Source organism: Leptinotarsa decemlineata, unplaced genomic scaffold (assembly GCF_025532065.1).
Source record: "Leptinotarsa decemlineata unplaced genomic scaffold, Ldec_3_MD MMD2_tig00002082_RagTag_RagTag, whole genome shotgun sequence".
Classification (NCBI taxonomy): Eukaryota; Metazoa; Arthropoda; class Insecta; order Coleoptera; family Chrysomelidae; genus Leptinotarsa; species Leptinotarsa decemlineata.
This window is the reverse complement of record NW_027412573.1, coordinates 165,442-191,545: the sequence shown is the minus strand read 5'-3', so window position 1 is coordinate 191,545 and position 26,104 is coordinate 165,442. Positions and strand designations below refer to the sequence as shown.

Here is a 26,104-nt window from a genome sequence, read left to right as displayed (position 1 = left end):
ACTTGGAAATTCTCTCTCTCTCGCTCTCATAGTCTTCTAACGAACGCACATCTAGTTGGCGGGACCATAACGGAATTCAGAAAGCTCTTCCTACATTTGACAAGCTGTACATAATACCAGGGTTACATCAATGAAGTATGAAAACAATATGATATCATCTTTTAATTGTATCTCTGACAAGGATGGACAAAGTCGTGTTAGTTACACCATTCATAACTAAAGAACAGCTGGACCAATTTTTATGATTTTTGTGTTTTTGGATTTGTTTTCGTTGGGAATAGGATAAATATAGTGGCCTGTTATAATGAAACGCAACTGACAGCTTCACATTGATTCTGACAACTCACGTTCATTGTTCATTTCTTATAACAAAACGCAACTGACAGGTCACGAAATGTCTATGTCGTTTGTTTTAAATTATCACAAAGATGACCGGTAATGTGTTTGTTTTGTGCAAGAATTATTATAATATAAATCTTATTGTGACGATATTATTATTAACAATGATCTTTCCTGGCCAATAAAGAAATAAGAAGAAGAAGAAGATGTTAGATCATAAACTTAACCTCATTCCTTCAGAGTAGAAAATATACTATTATCGTTAAAGTACTATAGAGAGTTAAATAAATACTGAGTATTAGTTTATATAACCAGTTATGAATGAGGATCAAAGGGACATGCCAGCAAAAAAACCTAAACTAGAAGATTCGCCTTCAGAGGCTACAGCAAAATCAGAAATGAAGAACATTTCCTCCAATAGTTAGTTTCATATATTTTCCTAAGTATAGTAACTACACACAGAAATTTCTACACCTGGGTAATATGAAAAACTCTAAATTTTTAGGTAATAGAACTCTAAGATTATGTCCTTATGTTATTATGTCCTTATGTATTATGTTTTATTGGTATTGAGTTATTGATCCTCAAATTCAGATTATGTCACATTTTCTTGATGGAGGCGGTAATGGCATCAATATCGGTGGTATATGAGCATTCTCCCAGTAACCTGGAAATCTGTCGCCACTTGACATGTTACACTGCATACTCAGCGGAGCTTCGTCATACACTTCAGTCAATAGTTGTACCCTCATCTTGTTCCATTCTATGGATTTGTAGTTGTCGGAAACACCCTTTTCTGGAGAAGTAGTCTGGCCTTCCCATCTAAGAAAAACATAATTTGTTGATCATTCTTAAAACTACTAGTTTACTTTCATTTCCTTGTGCACAGATTAAAAGTGTATTTTATGTATACATCATGAATTTTTGGAAAGAAAAGTTTTGGCTTTCTACTTCTATCTTCATACAAAAAGTATGTGAATCTTCCAAAGGAAGAACGCAATGCATTTCATAATAAACTCTTTACAAAGATATATAGACGATGCAAGAAGTAATTTTCAGACACAAACTGGAAGGAAAAGCCCTCTCAAAACAACTACGTTCGTATAAAAAAAACTTTCGAAACGACTACTTTCATATGAACATTGAATTATACAAAAAACTCTTTTTCCTATTCAGTTTGTACTCCAATAATTCTATAATGGAATTCAACTGCTATTGCCGGAATTACAAAAGTGTAAGATATGGTGTTTGATGAAAGTTGAAAGTATTTTTTTGCTTGCCACAGTAAAAGTAAATAATAATGTTGAATGTTTGTTCTCTGAATAGTAAAAAAAAATGTAGAACTTTTATTTCAAGGAAATGATTAAAATTTATGTAAAAAACTGCTACATGGGTATGGAACTTAGTTATTCAATACTAGGTATCCTAACTATAGTATATTAACTGTACTAGTCTAAATTTGGACCTACTGCCTTAACAAAATTTTTAAAACTACACCTTTTTTAGGTAAAAAAAATACCGTAGGGAATGGTCGTTTTGATACTAATATTTGAAGCCATGTAATTGACGAAATGAACGAATACTTACTCATTCATATATCTGAAATAAGTTTTCAAAGCTTGGTCGCTTATAGAGCTTTTGCAAACCTCCAAATCTGTGTGAGGAAAATAGTGGACGTAGTTCACACACATTTCGTCACTGATGCTGAATCCGCCGAATGTCACGTTTTCCAAATATTTTGTACTGTAGTCGCATTGAGTGATCAAACTGTGACCCTAAAACATCGTTCTTCATGTTCAAAGTAATGGAAACTGACTCAAACAGCTTTATTACTTACGGGCAGGACTTTCACAGGATTTTTCAGACGTCTGATTTCTTGGAAGTGTGTGCTGTAGTGATTATCCCTGTTCAGTTCTGGTAACTCCCTTCCATATTCGTCAATATGCCTTGTGAACACTCTAATGCCGGTCAGGTGAGTGTGAAGTTGGGATCCGAAGATGGTTATACCTTTGGGTGGCAAACTCTGAAAGATGTTGAAGTCTCGTTCTTTACATAATCTTTTTGTTGGTAATTATTTATAAGGTCTCTGCCTTTCCGTTTAAAAGTAATGATGCTCTAAAAAAATTGGGAATAGACTGACTTGTTACTTGATAAAAACTAATCATTCTATCCAAGACAATAATGAAACAATTTTCAGACATTTTTTCGCTAACACCGTAGCTTCCTTGGTAGCTATTGCGAAACGCGTCTTGAAAAGTGTTTGTTTCAAGAAAAATATACTCAAAACTTACTCCAGTTCGTTGCTGCAAATGTTTGAAATGTTCACCATTCACGTCCCTGACAATAATGAGTTTTGTTTACAAATTCATTTTTAAGATCATGGAATGTTTCTGGGGTAATATCGTTACGAGCAACTCATGAGCTCTAGAATAGACTGCGTTTGTGTAGTATACTTTAGATTGTACGAGTCCCCACCAAAAATCTAAGGACTTCATATCAGGTAATCTACCGGGTCATTCTGAGGGAGCACGTTTGGATAATTGTCATCCATCCACTTTTAAACCAGCCTGTCATCATAATGAGGTACCTTATCTTGCTCATATAATTGAAAACTCATTTGGGTTTGTCAATTATCTAAACCAGTAGAGAAGCAGTTGTATTCCGTTAGAAAAGCTCACCAGAACACCTGATATGACGCCTCTACATATTTTTGGAGGAATACGTGACATCTGAAGTCTAGAGTACACAACCGCAATTCATTTCAGAACTTGTGGATAGAAAAAGATTTGTTTGCAATGAAATTAACCCAGGCACATTTAAATTGCTGAATGTAGGACATTTTCAAACGTATACATTAAATGTATAATGTGAATATGTCCTTATAAGAAGAAACTGCAGTAACTTTAGTTACAAATAAAAGTGGTAAAAAACATAGAAAGTTTCAATTCTCTTTTCTTCCAGGGACATTTCATAATGTAGGAAATGAATTGGTATACACACTTCATAAAAGTCAGGCAGCTAATAGTAAACATTGAATGAAGTTTGCAGATCCTTTAAATGAATATAAAACTGCTTATTAGTCAGGGACAGTTTATCCGATTTCTAAAAATAAAAAGTGTTGGATAAAGAATTGAAATGCCTATCAAAAAAGTTAACATAAGACCTCATTTCTATTGAAACAAGTTGATAGTTCTTTCTCGGCGAGAGTGACGCAACACTATCTTCTCTTGGAAAATGAGAAATAAATCTTTCAAATAAAATTTTCAAACAATTACCATAATTGTTTGAAAATGTCCTCACAGGACGAAATTGCAGTAATATTAGTTACAAAATAAAATTTCTCATTTTTAATGATGATCTACAACGTAATAACAGCTACATCCATCAATTTACTAAATTCTCTCTTATCAAAAAAGTACCTACTAAAATGAAATGTTTTTACAAAAATTTTCTTCAATCTTCATAAATTGTCGCGTTGAAATGTTCCGCACTTTATAATAACTAAAAGCAATTCAACATGGAAAAAAAAATAATTGAAAATTCATTGAATCATCTCTTTCTAAGAAACCTGTCAAACAGTCAGTTGGTCGAACAGTCAATTGGTCAAGAGTCAATTGTTGAAACAAATTACCAGCCATTTCCACTAATGTTTATAAAGTGTCTTTTGTGTCATATATTATCCCACTTTTGATAACACATAGTTTATTGAAGACATTAGTAAACATTGCATTTCAGGTAAGGTATTCATAGAAAATTATGAGATAAAAAAAATTCGCGAAAATAATAAATGCAATTGCTTTTTAGAGATTTTAATAAACTACTCACCATAGCCGTACAGGCACTTGTGCAATAGCCGATTAACGAAAATGACTCCTGTCCTGGTGGAATAGCCATTTTGTCTGTGTATTCCAATCCCAGTTCAATCACGCCTGCATCCATTTGTTTTAATTCTTTAGAGACATGGAACCGAATGCCAGAACTGTCTATCAAATCTAGAGAACGAAATGGTTAGGGATTTTTTTTTCGTAAATATTTTGATTTCTATAATTTACCTCCTCTTCTTTCTGGATTATTATAGTGCACCTCCAACATTATATGTGGATTGAAATTATCACCTCCTATAGGAAGAGCTGCTTCCTGAAATATTTCAAGAAATTCATAAAATAACATAGACTATTTATAAATGTGTAAAGTTCACAATCTTGCAATCGCATTAAAAATGGTATCGATTTTACAGCAGTAATGATATAATCTTTATAGAAACGACACTTTATGGATTCTTTAATCATGTGTTGAATGCACTCGACATAAATTCCATATTTGTGAATTGTTCATAGATTGTACAAAATCACGAATTGCTCTAGAACTGATGAAATCTTATTCGGAAAATAGAGGACAAGTGTCAGAGTTGAAAATACTGTCAGTTAGTAACCATTAAGCAGGGTATTACTCAGGGTTCAATATTGGGTCCTTCATTATTTTTGATATACGCGCTAATAATCTGATGGAATATTTTCAAGGACTTCCAACCTTTTAAACAGAAGCATATGCAGATGACACGAATTTCATATTCGGAGAACTTAACGTAACGATGCTCAAGGAAGAAACTCAAGAAGTATATGAACAAATGAACACATTGGCGAAAATAAAATCACTTGACACTCAACACATCTAAAACAGGATTGATGAACTTCTCAATTAGAAACCGAACATTTTGTTATCTACGACAACAAGGATCTGCAAGTCAAAACTTGTATTTCTACTGAAATGTTGAGCCTCATATTGGATCAGAAGCTCACATGGACTCCTCATATTGAGAGAATGTGTAGTAAATTGAGAAACAACTGCTATACATTATAGTTGATTTTTCTAAGCTGTCACTTGCGATATGGAAAAAATGCAATAAGAATCCTTGCCAGTATTGGGCGGAGAAATACATGTAGAGATGCATTCAAAAATCTTGAGGTTTCAACTGTCGCTGATCTCTTTATTTAAGAAGTATGTTTACCCAGCAACATCATTATACAACTCGTTCTAGAGATAAACTAATGCCCAATATTCATAGGACAACTTTTTACCAAAAAAGCTCTCATTATCAATATATCACCAAATTTGAACATTTTCAAATCAAGATTCAGAAAAGCCCTTATTGAAAAAACCTGCTTCACACTCGATGAATTTCAAAGTATGTGAAAAAAATTCCATATTTTTTATATTTTTTTACATATCCTAACCATCAGAAATATGTATACCGGGTGTCCCACATTTTATGTGACAGGCAATATCTGGTTTGTTGAAGGAGATACACAAAAATGTTTCATACAAAAGTTTTAGGAGTTCATGAGAGCTATATTTTGATAAAAATTTTAAATATACAGGGTGTTTGGTGTAGGTGCTACAGACCAAAATTCCATTTTTTTAAATAAAACGCCCTGTATATCATTACATATTCAGATGCTACGTTAAATTCTGATATCATTTCATGTTTGGTTTTTGAAATTCGGTTACGGCGTTGTTGACTTATTGCTTAAAATGTAAAGTCTTGAGAACGACTATTATTTTTTAAAATATCTCATACAATTATTCTCTCTGCATCAGATCACATGAAAATTAGTCAAAATGTTGGGCGTTCGAAGTAATGGTTTCAATTTTGAGTTGTGGAATTCAGTCAGGAATCATTTTGAATATGAAACAATTGCGAAATTGACAGAGGTGTATTCGAAAACAAATCTTTAATTAATAACAATGTAAATAATATAACTTGATAAATCATTTCATAAGAATGGTAGGTACCTAGAAATAAGTCATAAAAATTGTTCAAAGTGATGCCCATTAGATATTATGCAGGCTTCGAAACGTCGAATCACTTCTCTCGTACAAGTCGCTCTTATAATATCAGGCGTAATATCACTGCACGCTAGTCGAATTTTCATTTTCAGATCATTCACATTCAAAGGGGGAGTAGTGAAAACAATATCTTTCAAATAACCCCATAGGAAAAAAATCAAGCGGTGATAAATCTGGGGAACGAGCCGGCCACCGAATTGGACCCTTATTACCAATCCATCTATTTGGGTACGTTCTATCCAGATATTCAGTAACAACCTGTGAATTGTGAGGAGGAGCACCATCTTGTTGCCACCAAATTCCTTGTCGTTCTGCTATGGGAATATCTTCCATCAACTGGATCAAATCTTTCTAGAAAATGTAAATATCGCAATCCATTGAGATTCTCATTGAAAAAGTAAGGTCCTATGATGCGGCCATTGAACAATCCACACCATACATTAATACCCCAAGTAGTTTGAAAATTACTTTCGCGGACCCAGTGGGGATTTTCTTGAGGCCAATAGTGACTGTTATGTCGATTCACAACTCCATTATTGTGGAATCGCGATTCATCGCTCCACAAAATTTGACTGAATATGTTAGGACTTTCATGTAATATTACCTGAATACAAGCAATGAATTCAAGTCGTCGTTCAAAGTCCGTGGGTTTCAAACCTTGTACCAACTGAATTTTGAATGAGTGGTAATTATTTTCTTTCAGAATTCTCTGTACATTAGATTTACTCACACCGACTTCTTCTGCAAGAGTACGGATAGAAACATGTGGATGAATAATAATATAAGCCAACACATTGCTCTCTAAATCTTCAGTTCTAACAGATCTCGTATGATGACGCTTTATAGTAGAAGGAAATGACCCAGTTCGCAATTTCTCTACAACTCTCGAAAAATTAATTCGTGACGGAATGGGTCTGTCTGGAAAACGTTCTTGGTATAGACGTTGTGCTTGACGGCAGTTTTTCTGACATTCCCCAAAAATTAATAACATATCAATGCAATCACTTGGACTAAACGCAAAAGGCATACTGGAGTTTTCGCACAAAGAACACAGTTACTGTTTTGCAAAGAATCACTGAATCGAACTGACAAGTAGATACAATTCAACAACATTTGTAACTATGGCATCAACAAGCATAAGCTACTTGATGAAATTGTGCAATATAAAGCAATTCACCCTCAAGTTAGTCACATTCTCAAGAATTTCAATATTATATTCAACTGATATCGATATCGTATCGTAGAGGTGAGAATAATGGTTTGTATTCAGTAGTAGTCTAGTTCAATTTAATAAAAGATATAGACTGGATTCGTGTACGAGTAAATACGTTTTTTTGAAACTTTATATTTAAGGAAAAGTGCAATAAGTCAACAACGCCGTAACCGAATTTCAAAAACCAAACATGAAATGATATCAGAATTTAACGTAGCATCTGAATATATAATGATATACAGGGCGTTCTATTTTAAAAAATGGAATTTTGGTCTGTAGCACCTACACCAAACACCCTGTATATTTAAAAATTATATCAAAATATAGCTCTCATGAACTCCTAAAACTTTTGTATCAAACATTTTTGTGTATCTCCTTCAACAAACCAGATATTGCCTGTCACATAAAATGTGGGACACCCGGTATATGTTTTATATTCAGGTATTTAAACTTCAATACTCATAACTATGAGTGTTATTTTACAATAATTTTGTTTTATAACTGTTTTTACTCCCAGACGACTTCTTTCTCACTGTACATATATTGAAATGTTATACTTCTAACTTCGTACTATTTAACGAGAATAAAAATTATTATTATTACCTCAGGGTAGATAAATGGAGGTGCACCCATAGCCCATGCAGCCAAGACTCTTTTACAAACTTGTGTTTTGGGTGGCCTGTCTTTGGCGAAACAATTTCCTACATATAATGGAATATCTTCATTTGCGGCAGCTTCACAGTGAAATACTTCCATGTGGTGAACTGTTCCTTGACTTGATTCTTGAATGTTGGATTCATACTGAAATATATTTTTATTATTGCGACAGTTCTTCAGTTTCGCAAGAAATTAATGATATCTCTGTTTTTATTCATCAATTTAAAATATTTCTGTTGTGAAAAACTATTTTAGCAACTATTTTTGCATAGAGGTTATATGTGATGGAATTGGCCGATACTTGATGAATATCCATGACGTGTTCAAGAAACACTTTATTGCTATTGTATAGTTAAACTTGTGGTTTTATAATCCGTTCAGTGAAAATCTCACAATAAAGTGTTAGTTGAATAAGTTATAATAAATACATTTTTCAAAATAGCAAATGTACTGAAATGTTTCAGAATGTAGGTTTGAAAAAGGAATGAAAAACACTGAAATGGGGCATACTTGATATATATGGTGTTTATCCTTATATTCATCCGGGAGTCTATAAACATGGCACCAGTATGTTGTTTCTTCGTTAGGTACTTTAACTTTGTCAGTAACAATATCCATAATCTTCACGTGAGATGGGAGATCCGTGCTCACATCATCATTTTTCAACAGGTGTACCCTAACCATTCCATGATCTTCTGTAGAAGAACTTATGTTCAAACCGTTCACTTGATACAATTTGTGCTGTCCTCTTGACCATACTACGTGGGTTGTTCCATCCTAAAGAAAAAGTGAAATTTAGTTTTTCTTCATATTTGATTCCAACAAATAATCGACAGAATTACTTATTGATTACCTCAATGATGTAATCCATTCTATCGCATGTATCAAATTTTCTTTCGAAAGTGAATTTAGTTGTGCCACCTCTTCTTTTGATCCGGAATCTGTTACAGTCTTGTTGTTTGTCCAAATGTACCACACCATCGTCTTTTGAGAATATGTCCTGAAAAGTACAGGATTATATTCTTAAATATCTTACAAAAAATACTATATATTAGAAAAAAATCATTGAGCTACTTAATACTTTCTATTATTATTATTAATTCAAACCATTCTGACCTGAAACGATAATTTTCCTTGTAAATTTTCCCACAGCAAACAGTAATCTGCTGGAAACATTTCGCCTCTATCAGAAAATCCAAGAGCAAACCATCCATAACCCATCGGAAGGTGAATTTCAAAAATTATAGTTTCTCTACCATAATCCAAGGTCCAGTGTAAAGTTATGGAATTGTCTTCTTTCAAAGAGACGTGATATATTTTATCACTTCTTTCTACAAACAAAGTCAACCGCTAAAATTTCGAATTTCATAAATTTGGAATACCTACATTGAAACACTTTCAAGTTGTATAAAAAAAAATTATTGAAATTTCATTCTACTCAGTTGTTTGAATTCAATTTCATTATTGCACATATACACCACTTGAAGAAGATAAAAAAAATATGAGAGAGTACTTTGTACAGACTTTTATTGATGATGTAACTACACATTTCTTCAGAATAATTGAAACTACTTTTTTTCGTTTAGTCATTCGAAATCAAATTAATCAGCAAATGTCTCATTACAAATATTTCATTTCCAAAATAAAATATTATTTTCATTTTGCATGTACGTCTAGAACTAAAGAAAATATAGCGGAAAGAAGTAATTGCTTTTGTTGTTGGACATTAAAGTTGTTTCGGTCTTTGTTTAAAAAAAATTGCAGTTTCTGAAGAATAAACTGAATTTATAATAATGAAAATTTTCAATACAAAATCAAGTAATAATGTTTTTTGTCTATAGCAATATCTGGCACATACCTGTAATACAAAATCTTGCTGAAATAACCCATAAGATGCAACATATTAATCGAGTTCGGATCATCCTTCGCACGATATTTGTCGCGCTATGAGAACTGGTCCGCGTTCATTTTAATTTTCCTTTAATATCGAGAAATACGCGCAGACTCTAGATGACGAATTTGTTGAGGAGCTTTCCCTGAAAACAGGAATACTTCTTCGCGGTTCCCGGTAATTAGCAATTCTCATATCTTATGAAATTGGCCGATACTTGATGAATACATATAACGTATGTAATAAACCACTATCGAAATTCTGTTGTTTATATCCAGTTCGGAAATGTTAAGTTTAATTGTGAATTGGTAGGTATATCTTTGGGAAAAATATATTCATGCGATTATTTTATGTGCTTTTATTCCAAACCAACGGAGGGATAGATTCACGTGTGCCATTGAAGAAAGGTAGGCAGTTTCCTTATTAATTGATTACTTGAAATCAAATGCCTTTGAGCATATGATCTTTGAGAAACACCTCTGTTTGATCTCCCTCCTGAAGATGATCGAAACACGTGTCGAGGTGTTAAAAGAACGATTTGGTGTTGGGAACAAACTCCAGAGTAATATTCATTACTACACCAAAGATTCCAAACATGTGTTCATACAAATATTATATATGCTTTTCTTACACGTATTCAAGTGGTGGGGAATTTCGTTGATGTGTGTGAATGGAATTAACAAATGCGACAAACTTGCCCAACTGCATGCCTGTACCAGTAAAACAAATTAAGATATTATCTACGTATATGTACCAGTATAAGAAAGTGTTAGTCAACCACCTTCAAACAAAAGTCAACTGATTATTATGAATTTCATTTTCAAGGATGTACACGAAAATTTCAGTTAGCAAAAGACGGGTTTCCCATTATTAGCTGTCCGTTGCAGGAATGAAACTTTTATCACATTGAAAATAATTTTGACATTGACAAGTTTTATAGGTTTCAGATTTTACACATATAATGTAGATTATTTGCACACGCTTTTTCAATGATTACCTATTGATATTATCCTGCGGGATATGTGCACATTCATAAGAAAACCCTAAGATGGAACCTTGAACTATACCTTAATGAAACTATCTTAATATTAATACTATTTGGAATTATTCACTTTTATCTGATATTTACTATTATTAACATAACAATAACCTCTTTCATACTATACCTATTTCGTTAATATTTCCTAAAGTGGCTGTGTACCACGTCAAAATCATTATTTAAATAATTACAAACAAGTAACTTTTTTTTATTACCCGTTTCACCGATAAAAATATTCTATTATTATTTTTCAAGATACCTATAGTAATTGGTATTACAAAGTTTTGTCAAATCATTTATACCATTTGTCATATAACCAATATTCCTCCAATAAATCTGGCTGTTATTATTATAGTTTAGTTTTTATTTTTTCAACGCATCGACAGAAATGTGTAAAATCATTATATGTGTTCTTAGTATTCGAAAATCAAAACCCAAGTCTTATAATCATCAACACGAATTTGAATATTTCAGGATGCTGCAACTGATTAAATTGAAATTTATTGTAAATTGAAATGATAACATAGCTTCCAGGATTAATTTGGCTTCGCCGCTAGGTACTGATTAAATTAGACAGGAAACGTTATCATCAAGCTTAGGTATATACAATTTTGATATAGAAATTTGTTTAGTGCCTAACTAAAATTCCATAATAATATGTCTGAAATATAGCGGTTAAATGATGAATATACCGATCAAATCAATCAATTTCAAAATAACCTGCAAATTAGGAAATAACGATACATTTATTGAAACTGACATAGTTTGAGAGTTGTATTTGATGAATTTTCAATATTAACATGCCATTTTCTAACGTATTCCAAAAACACTTTATTGTGAGATTTTCACTAAATTGTTTTACAAAAACGCAACACGTGTTTCGCCATACAATGGCTTCATCTGGCGTGTCTTTCAACTAATTCTACACATTCAATACTAAATATATATATAGTTTATGGAGTACCTGAAATCAAAGTACCTGTAAACGAAGTACCTGAATTTTAAGTAGCTGATATTTTACCTGAGTTTCTAACGAATTAAATTACCTGCACTTATGTTCCATTTTCACATTTGAAAAAATATATTCAGTAACGGAGAGTTATTGAGTTCTAATTGATCATTCAGTAAATTACCCGAATTCCTGAATCTATTGATTTCTAAACATTCTAGAAGATTAAGTTTCAAACTCTTCTCTTCTAAATGTAACACCTCGTACTCATGATTGAACTCATGTCCTTCTGCTAAAAGATGGTTTGCAAATGTGGAATTGGTCTTTCTATTTACAAAACTACTCCTATGTTCTTTAATTCGTTGGAAAAATGTTCTTCCTGTTTGGCCAATATACAGTTTTGGACAAGAGCCACAAGTCAACTCAATGTTTTCATTTACAACTTCAATTAAATCAAATGAAACTTGCTCATACTTGTCTACTTTTGATAACGTTCCTAATTTTTTTCTCAAGAAAGACACAAACACGGTTTGGTTTTTATACTATTATTCAAATATAGTAGGTAGCTACTTCTGAAGCAGGCCAGATTTGTTGGTATAAGCAGAAATGTACATGATGAAAATATTATAAAACTGCCTCGAGAGAACATTAAAAATTTATTACCATGGAAGTTGCTTACAAAAGTGAAGATGAGAACAAAAAATATATATCCCTCGCGAGGAATGCAATTTAGGTGGATCACGCTCGACCTCCATTCATTTATAGTTGGAGATGGAATTCAACAATGGAATAAGTTCCACTTCATTAAATTCCTTTCCGGCCAATATTTCGCCAAATACGAGGGCATCCCGGTAGATGAAATTGATGTTGAAATTAAGACGATGTGAGTGGAGAGGGGGATACAAGTTTTTATTTTCGCATCAATTATTTGTTTGTTGCAAACATGAATTCTCAAACTCGTGATACACTTTTCGAAAATATATTCCTAACTAAATCATTGTTTATTCGAAATAATGGAAAAACACTAACGATCTTCCAACATATGTTCAATGGGAAACGTTTTTTACTTACTGGGAGAATATTGCAAAATAATTTGTTTTTTAAACAGTTTTCTTTAGCTTGCCCTGTTTTTTTTGTTTGTTTATTTGTTTGGATCGAATTTAGTAATTGAAGTTTGACCCCTTCCTGTTGACAGATTGATCTGATATTTGGTACACACATTTAGTTTTGATGACAATACAATTTAATAAATTCTGTATCATTGTAAATCCAAAACGGCCGCAGCTACGAAATGGCGGATTTCATATTGTTTCACAACTATCACAATATGGGTATCAAATGACAGTGCCTTGCTAGTATAATAGTAGTACACTTTAAAAAAGATGCAAAGAGGCACTAGATGAACTAAACAGAATGAGAAGAATTGAGTACCTAACAAAAATAGAAACTAAAAACTTGAAAATAAAATAAAGAAAAAAATATATTAAACGTTTTTATTGAAAAAAAAATATATAAAGATGTGGATAATGTAGTAAAAATTAAAAAATAATTCGGAAGGTTTTAGGTAGCAGTCATTACGCCACTCTCCTCAGCAATCTACGGTATTGATCAGATGTAAAAAAAACTTAAACTAATCTAAGTTGAACTATTCAATATTGAAATTGTTTAACTTAAGAAAATTTTAGGTTATAACCTTCTTAAAAGTTTATGTATATTATTATGATAATGTGAGGCAAGGTTATTTATTAATGAAATATTTTATTGATTATTTTATGTATGTATATATATTATAGCTACCATAAGCCAATTTTTACTTTTGTAGAATTAAATAATGATAATAATAAAGTACCCACACAAAATTAGTATTATTTTTCAGCTATGTTTCACATAATAAAAGAATATTACGTTAGATGCTGGTTAGATTTTTATAATGTTCATAAACATTATTTAGGTATACATAGAGAGAGAGGAGAGTTTACTTTCATTCACCGACTTTTTCAGCGTTAAAAACAGTTTTTCAGGTGTAATTACAGGATTTACAAAAATAACAGGTTCCAGATTTCTTCTTATGTTATTTAAAATATAATCAAATGTGTAAACCCATTCTTGTATAGTGGTAAATTTTTTTTGGATGACACTTTAGCTTGTAATAATGGGTAGAAAATCCCCAAAATTACTTCTTCCGTCATTTACTGAATGAACACCATATCTAGTTAATAATAACTTCCCATTAGTAGACTTTCGTGCCCACGCGAGCGGGATACTTCTCCGTCACGATAGAGAGAGGAGAAAGGGAAGCCAGACATACTGCTGCATTATGTTACAAAACGGTTACCCTCCCATATAAGAAGTGATCACTTCAATATCACTGACACTAAAGCTTTGAGTCGAGATTACTTCTTATAAATTAAAGTTTGTCATAAATCAGGAAAACCCACTGCATTAACATTTAAAACTTTTACATGAAACATTTTTTGATAATTTAACTCAATCACAAACTTCTAATGCAAGCTCAATTTGACACACACTGTATAAGTTATTGCCAGCTCCATTACAATATCAATAATGTGTGTACAGTTCAACTTTCAACAAAAAAATTCACAGTGTAACCTAAAAATTTGATGGTTTCAAAAATCGTATACTATTTCTAGATTCTAGAAATGCTAGAGGAACACTATTTGAGTAAAAATCCATAACAACTGTCTTTCTCTACCATACAAATTGCAGTATTAAAAATATTGATTGGACACCAACAAAGTTTTTCGAAAATTTACCGCGAATCATCCGCTTGGACAAGCTCAGAATGTCCGTTTGTAGTTGAGGCCGTCCATTAATCACGTGATGTTTTTTAGCATTTATTAACCCCTTTCCCTTTGGTGGTACGTGGCAAGGTTTGAGACTGACCCCCCTCCCACACCCAATTCACATGTATTTTCAAGTACCTACAAAGAATCTCGAAATTTTTCCTTTCTTTTACTCTGCAAATAGGTCTTTATACGATCTCCTAGTTTCTACATTATTTTCATGAAAAACGTACGAAGTAATGGTGTATGCATGTATTCGGCGAGAAATAACAGAATATATCTATGTATATCTGGTGACTGGGAGCCGAGCCGGGCCGCCTTCGTGGTGCGTGGGGACTTGGTGTCTAGCAACGGCGGTTTAGAAATCGCGCGTTTCACGAAAAAATAAATACATGTAGGTAATATCTTACTACACCTCTCAGTTGTGATATTTCATGATTTTTGCTAAATCCCCTTTCAAGCCTCACGTGATTAATGGACGGCCCTTGTTTAATATACAACCGTTATCCTCTTTTTTTAATTTATTTGCAACTTGTATTTCAACAAGTACCAAGGTAAATGTTTCAATCAGCTCACTGCTCGATTTCTGAGAGCATTAAACAAACAAAATCACCATACCGGTATTTACCACTTTTGTTTTGGTTTTAGGTTAAGAACAAGTAAAGGATCTTGAAGTTTTTAATTTGTGATAATTTAATGTAATCACGAAGTGCACCATTCCAAAATGTTTCGAAATATTTAGGTTATTTTTTTAGATAATCAAAGTGTCATTGAAACTGTTCAAAATTGAATTCGAGTGTCTTGTCAAAAAAGTTAGTTCTCACGATTTTTTTGACAAATGGAAAATTATGATGAATTTTCGTAAGTATCATTGAAATTAATGTATCAAATCGAATATTTTTATTGAATTGTAATTTTTAAATGACGTTTTCTATCAAATTTCAACTAGAAATTTTTAATATAATTTTTTTTACTGTTTTAATGTTATCTTGCATTATAATATCAATTTGGCAGTTTTGACATGGGCTCAATTTATGTATTTTATTGGTATTTAACGTAATTTTGGTAATTTAATGATTACATGAAAAAGTTTTTGGCTTTCCACTACTCCAAATTGATACAAAAAATGTGAGAATCTTCCAAAGAAAGGAAGGAAGTAATCAATTTGAAAATAAGTAACTTTATACATGGATGTGTAGATCATGCAAAGAAGCAACTTTCAGACCCAAACTGGAAGAAAGCCCTCCTGAAACAGCTACTTTCATATAAACATTGAATGACACGAAAGAAAAAAATCTTTCGAAACAAATACTTTCATATGAACACTGAATTATACAGAAGATACAAACTGAGTAAAGAAAAGTATATTTTCTTTACTCAGTTTGTGTAATTCAATGTTTATATGAAAATAGCTGTTTCAGGAGGGCTTTCTTCCAGTTTGTGTCTGAAACTTGCTTCTTTGCATGATCTACACATCCATGTATAAAGTTACTTATTTTCAAATTGATTACTTCCTTCCTTTCTTTGGAAGATTCCCACAATTTTTTGTATCAAGATGGAGTAGTAGAAAGCCAAAAAACATTCTTTCCCAAAAATTAATCACTCCTAAAAATATAACCCCTTCAATTGGAAAAGTTATTTTGCTTTTTTGAATTATTGATGCAAATAGTTGTCAATCCCTAAAAATATAGTCAGAAGTTTAATAAAACACCCATGTTTGTCTTATCAATCTTATCTTATCTAAGAATAAAAATTTCTATTTCATTCTAAATAAAGTTATGATAGGTATCCACTTGATCAAGTTTGTTCACACTTTATAAATACTCATGTACCTGCTCAATTTACACCAAACAAAACTCCCTACAACCAGTGATATCCCGGAAATTATTTTTTTGAGGTAAAAGCTATAACTAAGATTGCTTTCAGATGGAGGTCCTTGAATGTTGAAATGTATATTTAAATAGTCTTACTAATTTTTAGAGATTCCAAAAGTAATCAAGTAAAAACTGTCTCCAAGGTATATGCAGATGTCTTATCCAACAAGCTGAGTTCTTACTATGAGTATGACAAATACGTACCCGAATATGAAGACGTCAATGATTACTCACTTATTCGAAAGCTGGGACACGGCAAGTACAGCATCGTTTTTGAAGGCTCGCATGAACCAAAAAATGAAAGAGTCGTCATAAAAATGTTGAAACCGGTAAGGAAGAGAAAAGTTAAACGGGAAATAAAAATTCTGGACTGCCTCAAAGGAGGACCCAACATCGTGAAGCTCTTGGCAGTGGTGAACATGCCCAACATCGACCAGACTGCCTTGGTATTCGAGCAGCTGGTTCATAACGAAGATTTCAAGAATATCTATTTGAAACTCAGCGAGTCAGATTCTAGGTCTTATAATTTTCTCAGTCCGAATAGTTTGTATACCTTTTTTTTTTTGTTCTTTCGCAAGGAGGAGAACTTATTGTGAAAATATATTTTTAGTTTGACTTGAAATTTCTTTTAGGTACTATCTATATGAAGTGCTAAAAGCTCTAGATTATTGCCACAGCAGGGGCATAATGCATCGTGATGTGAAACCACACAATATCGTGATAGATCAGGAGAACCGCAAGATACGTTTGATTGACTGGGGTTTGGCAGAATTTTATCATCCCGGACAAGAGTACAATGTCAGGGTAGCTTCTCGGTACTTCAAAGGGCCTGAATTGCTGGTCGACTATGGCTACTATGACTATTCCTTGGATATGTGGTCTCTGGGATGCATGTTCGCTTCTATGCTGTTCAGGAAAGAACCATTTTTCCATGGGATGGACAACTATGACCAGTTGGTTAGAATCGTTAAAGTATTGGGTAATAGTCATGTTCACTTATTGCTCATCATTCCTTTCAAAAATAATATATTACCAATTTATTTGAGAGTATCATACCATAAAAGTGAAATAGAATGTAAAGGTCTTTAGTGATATAAACTATGGAAGATAAAAAAATCAGACTTTTGTGCTTGTATGCCATCTCTATCTACTTCAAAAGCAAGTAAAGATTATTATAGTTTTTTTTTTTTGTTTGAGGAAAAATTATGATAATAATATCAAAATATCATGCAGATACCTTATATGAAAAATAAAAGATGGGAGTTCAAACTAACATTATTAACCAATTTTATTTGAAATATAAATGGGAAGCAAACTTATTATTTTATTATGTATGTATTTTTTCCATGTAATTTGGTGTGTGTGTATGTGAAGAGACATGGTGACTAATATTAATGTTATATTTTAATAGACAAAATAAAGATGTCTACGTGAACAACAAACAATTGGTAAAAAAAGACATTATCAATGATAACAATTATATAATTTTCACTATAAATTTTATTTGAGAAATGTTTCGAGTGTTTCGATACACAGTAGCTTCATCAGTTTGGTACATCAAACTATTCTAAGTATTTTATATAACAATAGGTGATTACAACAGTTGATTAGATAAATGATTAATTTTAAAAACAAACAAATTATTAGAATTCAATTACAAAATTCAATACGTTGATTATTAGCATAAAATACCTAGAAGTAAATTGTATTGCAATTGTTTCAACAGAAATAATAATTAGATTATCAAGTTTTGTAATTATCTACTGTTATAAGGAGAACATTGTAGAATAGTCTGATGTACAGTCCAACTTATGAAGCTACCGTTTTGAGAAACCTGTCATAAATAATATATATAGTGCGAAAAATGTATGATTATTATCATGGGTAGCGTTATTAATTTATATCAAGTAACAGAGCCAAAAAGAAAAAAAATAAACATTATATTAGCATCTCTGTCCGTGAACACACTAGTTTCTATTTATAAATATTTTGTATCGATTTGGTAATTTATTGTACAGTTCAATGCATATATATTTGGTACAGTTTATATATATATATATATATATATATATATAATATATATATATATATATATATTATATATATATATATATATAATAATTATTATAATATATTATAATTACTTTATAATTTTCACAATGAATTTTATTCAAGATATATTTCGCTACACAGTAGCTTCATCAGTTGAACTGATGTCCAAAATGGTGTGAAAATTGTTTAATTATTATCCTGGATAGTGTTATTGATTTTCATCAAGTAACAAGTAAGTTACATAATGGTTTTATCTCTATTGCTTCCATAAAATTATGTGTATTATGATTATTTTAATATCATACGTTTGATTAATAATGTAGAGTATGTATATCCTCATGGATGGATAACTATGTACTGAAAACCACATCCAAATCTATTAAACCATTTCACAATTGAATTCTTTGAATTGAACAATTTCAGGAACTATCGAACTCCACGCATACCTGAAAAAATACAACATTGCAATCGAAGCAAAACTGCAGTCTCTCATAGGGACTCATACAAGGAAATCTTGGCAACGTTTCGTCCACACCGAACACGAGTACCTGATCACCGACCAAGCCATCAATCTGCTCGAGTCACTCCTCAAGATCGACCACATGGAGCGAATCACCGCCAGAGAGGCGTTGAACCACAAGTACTTCTCGCCAGTCAGACGGAAAATATACGGAAGATCGCCTTCTGGATTGACGGCGACGGAAGACGCTCAGTAAGAGGCTGTTTGCAGTTTAGAATTCTGTTTATGAAAGTTTTGAGTTGTCGGGCTCTTCGATAGGTACCTCTGTTTCTTGAAGTTTCCATTTTTTTTTGACTATTTTTCGACTGCAAACCTGTTTGATAAATTTTGGAAAGTATTGATGTAATATATTTTGTTCCTATATTTTGTGAAGTGTTTGACCTTGAGTTTTAAACTATTTCAGAGAATTATTTCAATATTGAGCCAAATAAATAATATCCCATTTATTTGAATGTGTGTGTGTCAAGACACCAACAAACAAATTTTTGAAAATTGTGAGTTATATATATACCGGGTGTCCACCATTTTATGTGACAGGCAATATCTGGTTTGTTGAAGGAGATACACAAAAATGTTTCATACAAAAGTTTTAGGAGTTCATGAGAGCTATATTTTGATATAATTTTTAAATATACAGGGTGTTTGGTGTAGGTGCTACAGACCAAAATTCCATTTTTTAAAATAGAACGCCCTGTATATCATTACATATTCAGATGCTACGTTAAATTCTGATATCAGTTCATGTTTGGTTTTTGAAATTCGGTTACGGCGTTGTTGACTTATTGCACTTTTCCTTAAATATAAAGCTTATTTACTCGTACACGAATCCAGTCTATATCTTTTATTAAATTGAACTAGACTACTACTGAATTCAAACCATTATTCTCACCTCTACGATACGATATCGATATCAGTTGAATATCATATTGAAATTCTTGAGAATGTGACTAACTTGAGGGTGAATTGCTTTATATTGCACAATTTCATCAAGTAGCTTATGCTTGTTGATGCCATAGTAACAAATGTTGTTGAATTGTATCTACTTGTCAGTTCGATTCAGTGATTCTTTGCAAAACAGTAACTGTGTTCTTTGTGCGAAAACTCCAGTATGCCTTTTGCGTTTAGTCCAAGTGATTGCATTGATATGTTATTAATTTTTGGGGAATGTCAGAAAAACTGCCGTCAAGCACAACGTCTATACCAAGAACGTTTTCCAGACAGACCCATTCCGTCACGAATGACTTTTTCGAGAGTTGTAGAAAAATTGCGAACTGGGTCATTTCCTTCTACTATAAAGCATCGTCATCATACGAGATCTGTTAGAACTGAAGATTTAGAGATCAATGTGCTCATATTATTATTCATCCACATGTTTCTATCCGTACTCTTGCAGAAGAAGTCGGTGTGAGTAAATCTAATGTACAGAGAATTCTGAAAGAAAATAAATACCACCCATTCAAAATTCAGTTGGTACAAGGTTTGAAACCCACGGACTTTGAACGACGACTTGAATTCATTGCTTGTATTCAGGTAATATTACATGAAAGTCCTAACATATTCAGTCAAATTTTGTGGAGCGATGAATCGCGATTCCACAATAATGGAGTTGTGAATCGACATAACAGTCACTATTGGTCTCAAGAAAATCCCCACTGAATCCACGAAAGTAATTTTCAAACTACTTGGGGTATTAATGTATGGTGTGGATTGTTCAATGGCCGCATCATAGGACCTTACTTTTTCAATGAAAATCTCAATGGATTGCGATATTTACATTTTCTAGAAAATGATTTGATCCAGTTGATGGAAGATATTCCCATAGCAGAACGACAAGGAATTTGGTGGCAACAAGATGGTGCTCCGCCTCACAATTCACAGGTTGTTACTGAATATCTGGATAGAACGTACCCAAATAGATGGATTGGTAATAAGGGTCCAATTCGGTAGCCGGCTCGTTCCCCAGATTTATCACCGCTTGATTTTTTCCTATGGGGTTATTTAAAAGATATTGTTTTCACTACTCCCCCTTTGAATGTGGATGATCTGAAGATGAAAATTCGACTAGCGTGCAGTGATATTACGCCTGATATTATAAGAGCGACTTGTACGAGAGAAGTGATTCGACGTTTCGAAGCCTGTATAATATCTAATGGGCATCACTTTGAAATTTTTATGACTTATTTCTAGGTACCTACCATTCTTATGAAATGATTTATCAAGTTATATTATTTACATTATTATTAATTAAAGATTTGTTTTCGAATACACCTCTTTCAATTTCGCAATTGTTTCATCTTCAAAATGATTCCTGACTGAATTCCACAACTCAAAATTGAAACCATTACTTCGAACACCCAAAATTTTGACTAATTTTCATGTGATCTGATGCAGAGAGAATAATTGTATGAGATATTTTTAAAAATAATAGTCGTTCTCAAGACTTTACATTTTAAGCAATAACTCAACAACGCCGTAACCGAATTTCAAAAACCAAACATGAAATGATATCAGAATTTAACGTAGCATCTGAATATGTAATGATATACAGGGCGTTCTATTTTAAAAAATGGAATTTTGGTCTGTAGCACTTACACCAAACACCCTGTATATTTAAAAATTATATCAAAATATAGCTCTCATGAACTCCTAAAACTTTTGTATGAAACATTTTTGTGTATCTCCTTCAACAAACCAGATATTGCCTATCACATAAAATGTGGGACACCGGTTATATATATATATATATATATATATATATATATATATATAATATAAGATTTGTTTTCGAATACACCTCTTTCAATTTCGCAATTGTTTCATATTTAAAATGATTCCTGACTGAATTCCACAACTCAAAATTGAAACCATTACTTCGAACACCCAAAATTTTGACTAATTTTCATGTGATCTGATGCAGAGAGAATAATTGTATGAGATATTTTAAAAAATAATAGTCGTTCTCAAGACTTTACATTTTAAGCAATAAGTCAACAACGCCGTAACCGAATTTCAAAAACCAAACATGAAATGATATTAGAATTTAACGTAGCATCTGAATATGTAATGATATACAGGGCGTTCTATTTTAAAAAATGGAATTTTGGTCTGTAGCACCTACACCAAACACCCTGTATATTTAAAAATTATATCAAAATATATCTCTCATGAACTCCTAAAACTTTTGTATGAAACATTTTTGTGTATCTCCTTCAACAAACCAGATATTGCCTGTCACATAAAATGTGGGACACCCGGTATATATATATATATATATATATATATATATTATATATATATATATATATATATATATATATATATATATATATATATATATATATATATATATATATATATATCATTTTATAGTCAATCAAATTCGATATAACTTATGTTGATAAAACAGTTGAAATAAATCAGAAAACATGATCACGAAAACGTTCTAAATGTTTTTAATAAATGCTTAAAGATACATATTTACATTTTCACTTTCGAGTGGCTCGATACGAAAGTGCACCGTTCCTTGCCAACTTGTCAGCTTCCTCGTTTCCTTTAATGCCTTGGTGGCCAGCGACATGATGCTGAAATTAGGACAAAAATAATTTGGCTGTTTCAAATCTATATGAGTACTGTTATTTCGAATTGAAAAGTTGTGAAAAAGATTATCTTCAACTTCAACATTTTCAGTTCCATAATTCTTTCCGAAGTTATGTTTAAATAATCTTACCCATTTAACATCTGAAAAACTTTTGATTATTTCGTCCAACTTTTGAAGATCCTCTTTATTTTTGACAGCACCACCTGAAGCAGTCTTCCAATTATTTCGTTTCCAGTTGTTAATCCATTTTGTTATGCAGTTTATTGTGAACTGTGAGTCAGTTATTATCTTCACCTTTTTTTCACCTGCAAATTGAGATCATAATATTCAGCTGTGTTAAACCCCCAACAACTCAAAAAACATTTAAGAATTAAAAAATGTTTTAAAATCTGTTTTCCATTAACCAGCTAGACAACGACAACCTCCAAAAGTCGAAACTGAGTCTGAGGATTAACGAGGTCGTACGTTTTAACGTACGCTTCCTAGCACGGGTTGGAGTCAACATATAATCACTATATCCAATTTTGAAATACAAATTTTTGAAACTTGTATTGAGTTTGAGTTATTTGGAAAATATGTTATCAAATGTCAAAGTTCTATTGATACTGCTCATATACAAAATATGACAAACCGTATTCTGGTTCGGTGAATAATTAATGGTAACTTGCTGAAACCACCGTAAAGAAGTTGAATTTGGTCATAATTTTGATTACAAAGTTGAAGGTCGACTCTTTCAGTTATATTGCCAATTGCATATGCAGGAAATTTTCTGTGAAGATTCCTGCACTGACGCCTGTCGGATATAATCCAACGCCCTTCGTGGTATTAGCCAGGGGAGTAGTTGTTTTCTGATAGGCGTCAGTCCATTTAACCTACTGTGTAGGTATATCGAGACTGGCTTGAACATTTAAAGTTCATTTGCTTTAGATTTGTTTACTGCCAGTCTTGAAGCATAGCCCACTGACTAATAAGAAAATTCTATAGGTATTTCTATTTTTGAATTTTTATCTATACAGATTTGTCAGAAATTCAAATACCAAATTCAGTAGTTATTTCAGAAATCTCATCAAGAAAATCTTTTCAAAACACCAAAAATAAAGGGAATGTTTATTAGTGACACTTTATTGAAAATGACGCTTTATTTTTGAATTTTTCAATAGTGGAAATAATATTTCAATTTTCAAATATGATCAGTTATTAAAACCGGATTTTGTGTTAATATAGAGAAAAAATATTAAGTTAAAAATATTTCAGGTTTTCTTATTATTTTCACAATCAACACTACCGAATAAAATATATCAAAATTCATATTGCCTACATTTTCGTCAAACATGTCTGCATAACTTGGTTAATCTCAAAGAAACCATTAGGGTTAATTTATGTATAGTCTACTCAACTCATGATGATTTAACCTAGATTTAGGCATATAGGAAAGAGGGGCTTCCTGCAATACGAGTGAAGAATGACACTAAATTTGGTAAATGATTCTCTCGAGGATAAGTTCGTATAAGACCTTTGAAAGGGTTCAGTATTATACAAAGTATATGAAGGAGCAACCATTAATGAGCTGTTCGAGATATCATTGAAAAAATGAGTCTGCAGTAGTTTTTTCAAAAGTACAATTTCATAAACTTCAATTAAGAAGTTGTTTCTTATTTCTACCCCAACACAGTACAGAAAGAAGCAGACAAGTTAATAAATAAGAACCAAAGAATACGGGTTGAGGGGGAAATGTGAAGGAAATGTTCATATTATGAAATAACAATTAAAAAATAATAGATAGTATTACAATTTACACATGATTCTTCAGTGAAAGTGAATAGGACCTATTGTTTACCTTGATCCCTCAATTGGTGGAGTGCTTGAATACATGCTTGTATCTCGGCTGTATTATTGGTGGCTTTTCCTTCGACCGGCTTTGAAATATTCCTGAAACAAAATATTGTACAGTGTGTAGCCATTAATACAAAGACCCAGCATATTTGCGTTAGTTGAAAGAATACAAATTTCAATTTTAGCCAAGATATACAAACAGTGGGTCAAGATACTCAACTGAAATTCAAACTTTGAACTCTGATTACTACGAATTCAGAAATATAGCAAATTCTCAATATTTATATATAGCTTGTCTGATCCGTAAATGCGAGATACTATAAATAAATACTTTTTATATTGGACAAAATGAATTCTCTTACAGGGGATGGTTATCTCCAAACCACACTCCGATACCAGCTTTAGCATTAGATTTGCCATTGTTTTCACATGATCCATCGGTATAAACTATTACATGGTCTCCTTCTTTATTGAATGATGCTTTGAGTTTTTTTCTTGCTGCTGGACCAGTGAAAGTTGAACTTTCAACGAATGAACTACCTGAGGACTCCGCAACAGCAGGACCATCCGTCTCTGTCGTAGAGGAGCCTGGAAGTGGATCGATTAGAATGACTGATCGCCTGAAAAAATGTATATTAATATGATTATGAAAGGAACATTTTTTATTGATTAGTTTTGGAAAAACCTTTCGGCTTTCAATTTCCAGGGGGACTAATTAAAGATTTCAAGTGGAGACAGTAGTCTTCAACTCCTCATTAGCACCTTTTTGGATAATTCCCTAACATAATAATCTTTGAAAAAGTTTTCATTTTGTCAATAGGAGAGATAGCTGCTCCATTACCGTGACAGTTATTATAAATAGGGTTGCGAATCAACCCACTGCAGATGAAGAAATCATGCGAAAGAAGCGCCGTGTTCATTGTTGCCAGGTCTACTGCTTTCACTGAAGATATTCCTTTTTGGCTCTCCGCATACTGTTGTACTGTTTGAGAATTGAAATCTATTCATAACTCAGTTTACTATTTATAATATTAATCAGATAAATGTAAATATTGGAAATTACCATGTATGTAGGTGGTATGTAGCTATAAAATATATTTTCTATTGTTTTTTGTATCAGTTTACTGTTTTTCTGTCACAAAATCAACTGCTAAACATGCAAATGTTCTGGCAACACTGGTCGTGATAGTATGGTTCGACTTCCTGCTTCTCAAAAACAGTAAAAAATTATTAATATGAATCAGCTAATTACTTAATATAAAATTTATTAATTCTAAGGTGGTACGAAGTTCGCTGAAATGAAAGAATTTGTATTATAACTTACCTGGTTCCAACTCTTTGTCCTATATTAATATTAATAATATTTTTTTGGTTCTGTTCAGTTGCAATACTATTGTGCAAGGAAGCTATCTCTTGTCGAATACTTTTTACTTCTAATTTAAGCAATTTAGCTCGTCGCTCCGCTTCAGAAAGTCTTTTTAAAGAATA

General features: G+C 32.2%; 3 protein-coding genes and 1 long non-coding RNA gene across 8 annotated transcripts; 2 read left to right on the top strand and 2 right to left on the bottom strand.

The window, feature by feature from the left end:
* The first annotated feature begins 637 nt into the window (after positions 1-637).
* Positions 638-1,275, top strand: LOC141482865 (uncharacterized). The gene is made up of 2 exons (XR_012465766.1): positions 638-759; positions 845-1,275. It is a non-coding gene; the product is annotated as an uncharacterized lncRNA (long non-coding RNA).
* Tbh (Tyramine beta hydroxylase) lies at positions 748-22,763 on the bottom strand. Of its 4 annotated transcripts, none has more exons than XM_074176736.1 (10): positions 22,667-22,763; positions 9,173-9,387; positions 8,910-9,056; positions 8,567-8,833; positions 8,003-8,200; positions 4,392-4,476; positions 4,165-4,331; positions 2,177-2,362; positions 1,927-2,114; positions 748-1,161 (listed from the first exon to the last, which is right to left on the bottom strand). In XM_074176736.1, exons 2-10 carry the CDS (start codon positions 9,275-9,277, stop codon positions 930-932), a joined length of 1,575 nt encoding a protein of 524 aa, XP_074032837.1. In that variant the 5' UTR covers positions 9,278-9,387; positions 22,667-22,763; the 3' UTR covers positions 748-929. The 4 variants fall into 4 exon arrangements, 3 of the variants coding, with proteins under 3 accessions (XP_074032837.1, XP_074032836.1, XP_074032838.1); XM_074176735.1 differs by lacking the exon at positions 22,667-22,763 and adding an exon at positions 9,915-13,318; XM_074176737.1 differs by lacking the exon at positions 22,667-22,763 and adding an exon at positions 10,702-13,318.
* LOC111509128 (casein kinase II subunit alpha) lies at positions 15,378-19,548 on the top strand. Of its 2 annotated transcripts, none has more exons than XM_074176739.1 (4): positions 15,378-15,600; positions 16,720-17,130; positions 17,246-17,592; positions 19,089-19,548. In XM_074176739.1, exons 1-4 carry the CDS (start codon positions 15,578-15,580, stop codon positions 19,379-19,381), a joined length of 1,074 nt encoding a protein of 357 aa, XP_074032840.1. In that variant the 5' UTR covers positions 15,378-15,577; the 3' UTR covers positions 19,382-19,548. The 2 variants fall into 2 exon arrangements, with proteins under 2 accessions (XP_074032840.1, XP_074032839.1); XM_074176738.1 differs by lacking the exon at positions 15,378-15,600 and adding an exon at positions 16,474-16,636.
* Positions 22,622-26,104, bottom strand: LOC111509127 (ribonuclease H; the record flags this gene model as incomplete). The annotated part of the gene is made up of 5 exons (XM_023164820.2): positions 22,622-22,766; positions 22,913-23,088; positions 24,621-24,712; positions 24,979-25,236; positions 25,941-26,104. Coding segments are annotated over 5 exons (786 nt in total), but the record flags the coding sequence as incomplete, so codon positions are not given.

Coding starts and splice junctions, on each gene's coding strand:
- Tbh (XM_074176735.1), bottom strand. CDS start 9,978: ATGATCCGAACTCGATTAATATGTTGCATCTTATGGGTTATTTCAGCA. Junction 4,332..4,391: donor TAATCCAGAAAGAAGAGGAG/GTAAATTATAGA, acceptor TTCGTTCTCTAG/ATTTGATAGACAGTTCTGGC. Junction 2,363..4,164: donor CAAGTGCCTGTACGGCTATG/GTGAGTAGTTTA, acceptor AACATCTTTCAG/AGTTTGCCACCCAAAGGTAT.
- LOC111509128 (XM_074176738.1), top strand. CDS start 16,566: ATGTACCTGCTCAATTTACACCAAACAAAACTCCCTACAACCAGTGAT. Junction 16,637..16,719: donor CCGGAAATTATTTTTTTGAG/GTAAAAGCTATA, acceptor ACTAATTTTTAG/AGATTCCAAAAGTAATCAAG. Junction 17,131..17,245: donor CTCAGCGAGTCAGATTCTAG/GTCTTATAATTT, acceptor AATTTCTTTTAG/GTACTATCTATATGAAGTGC.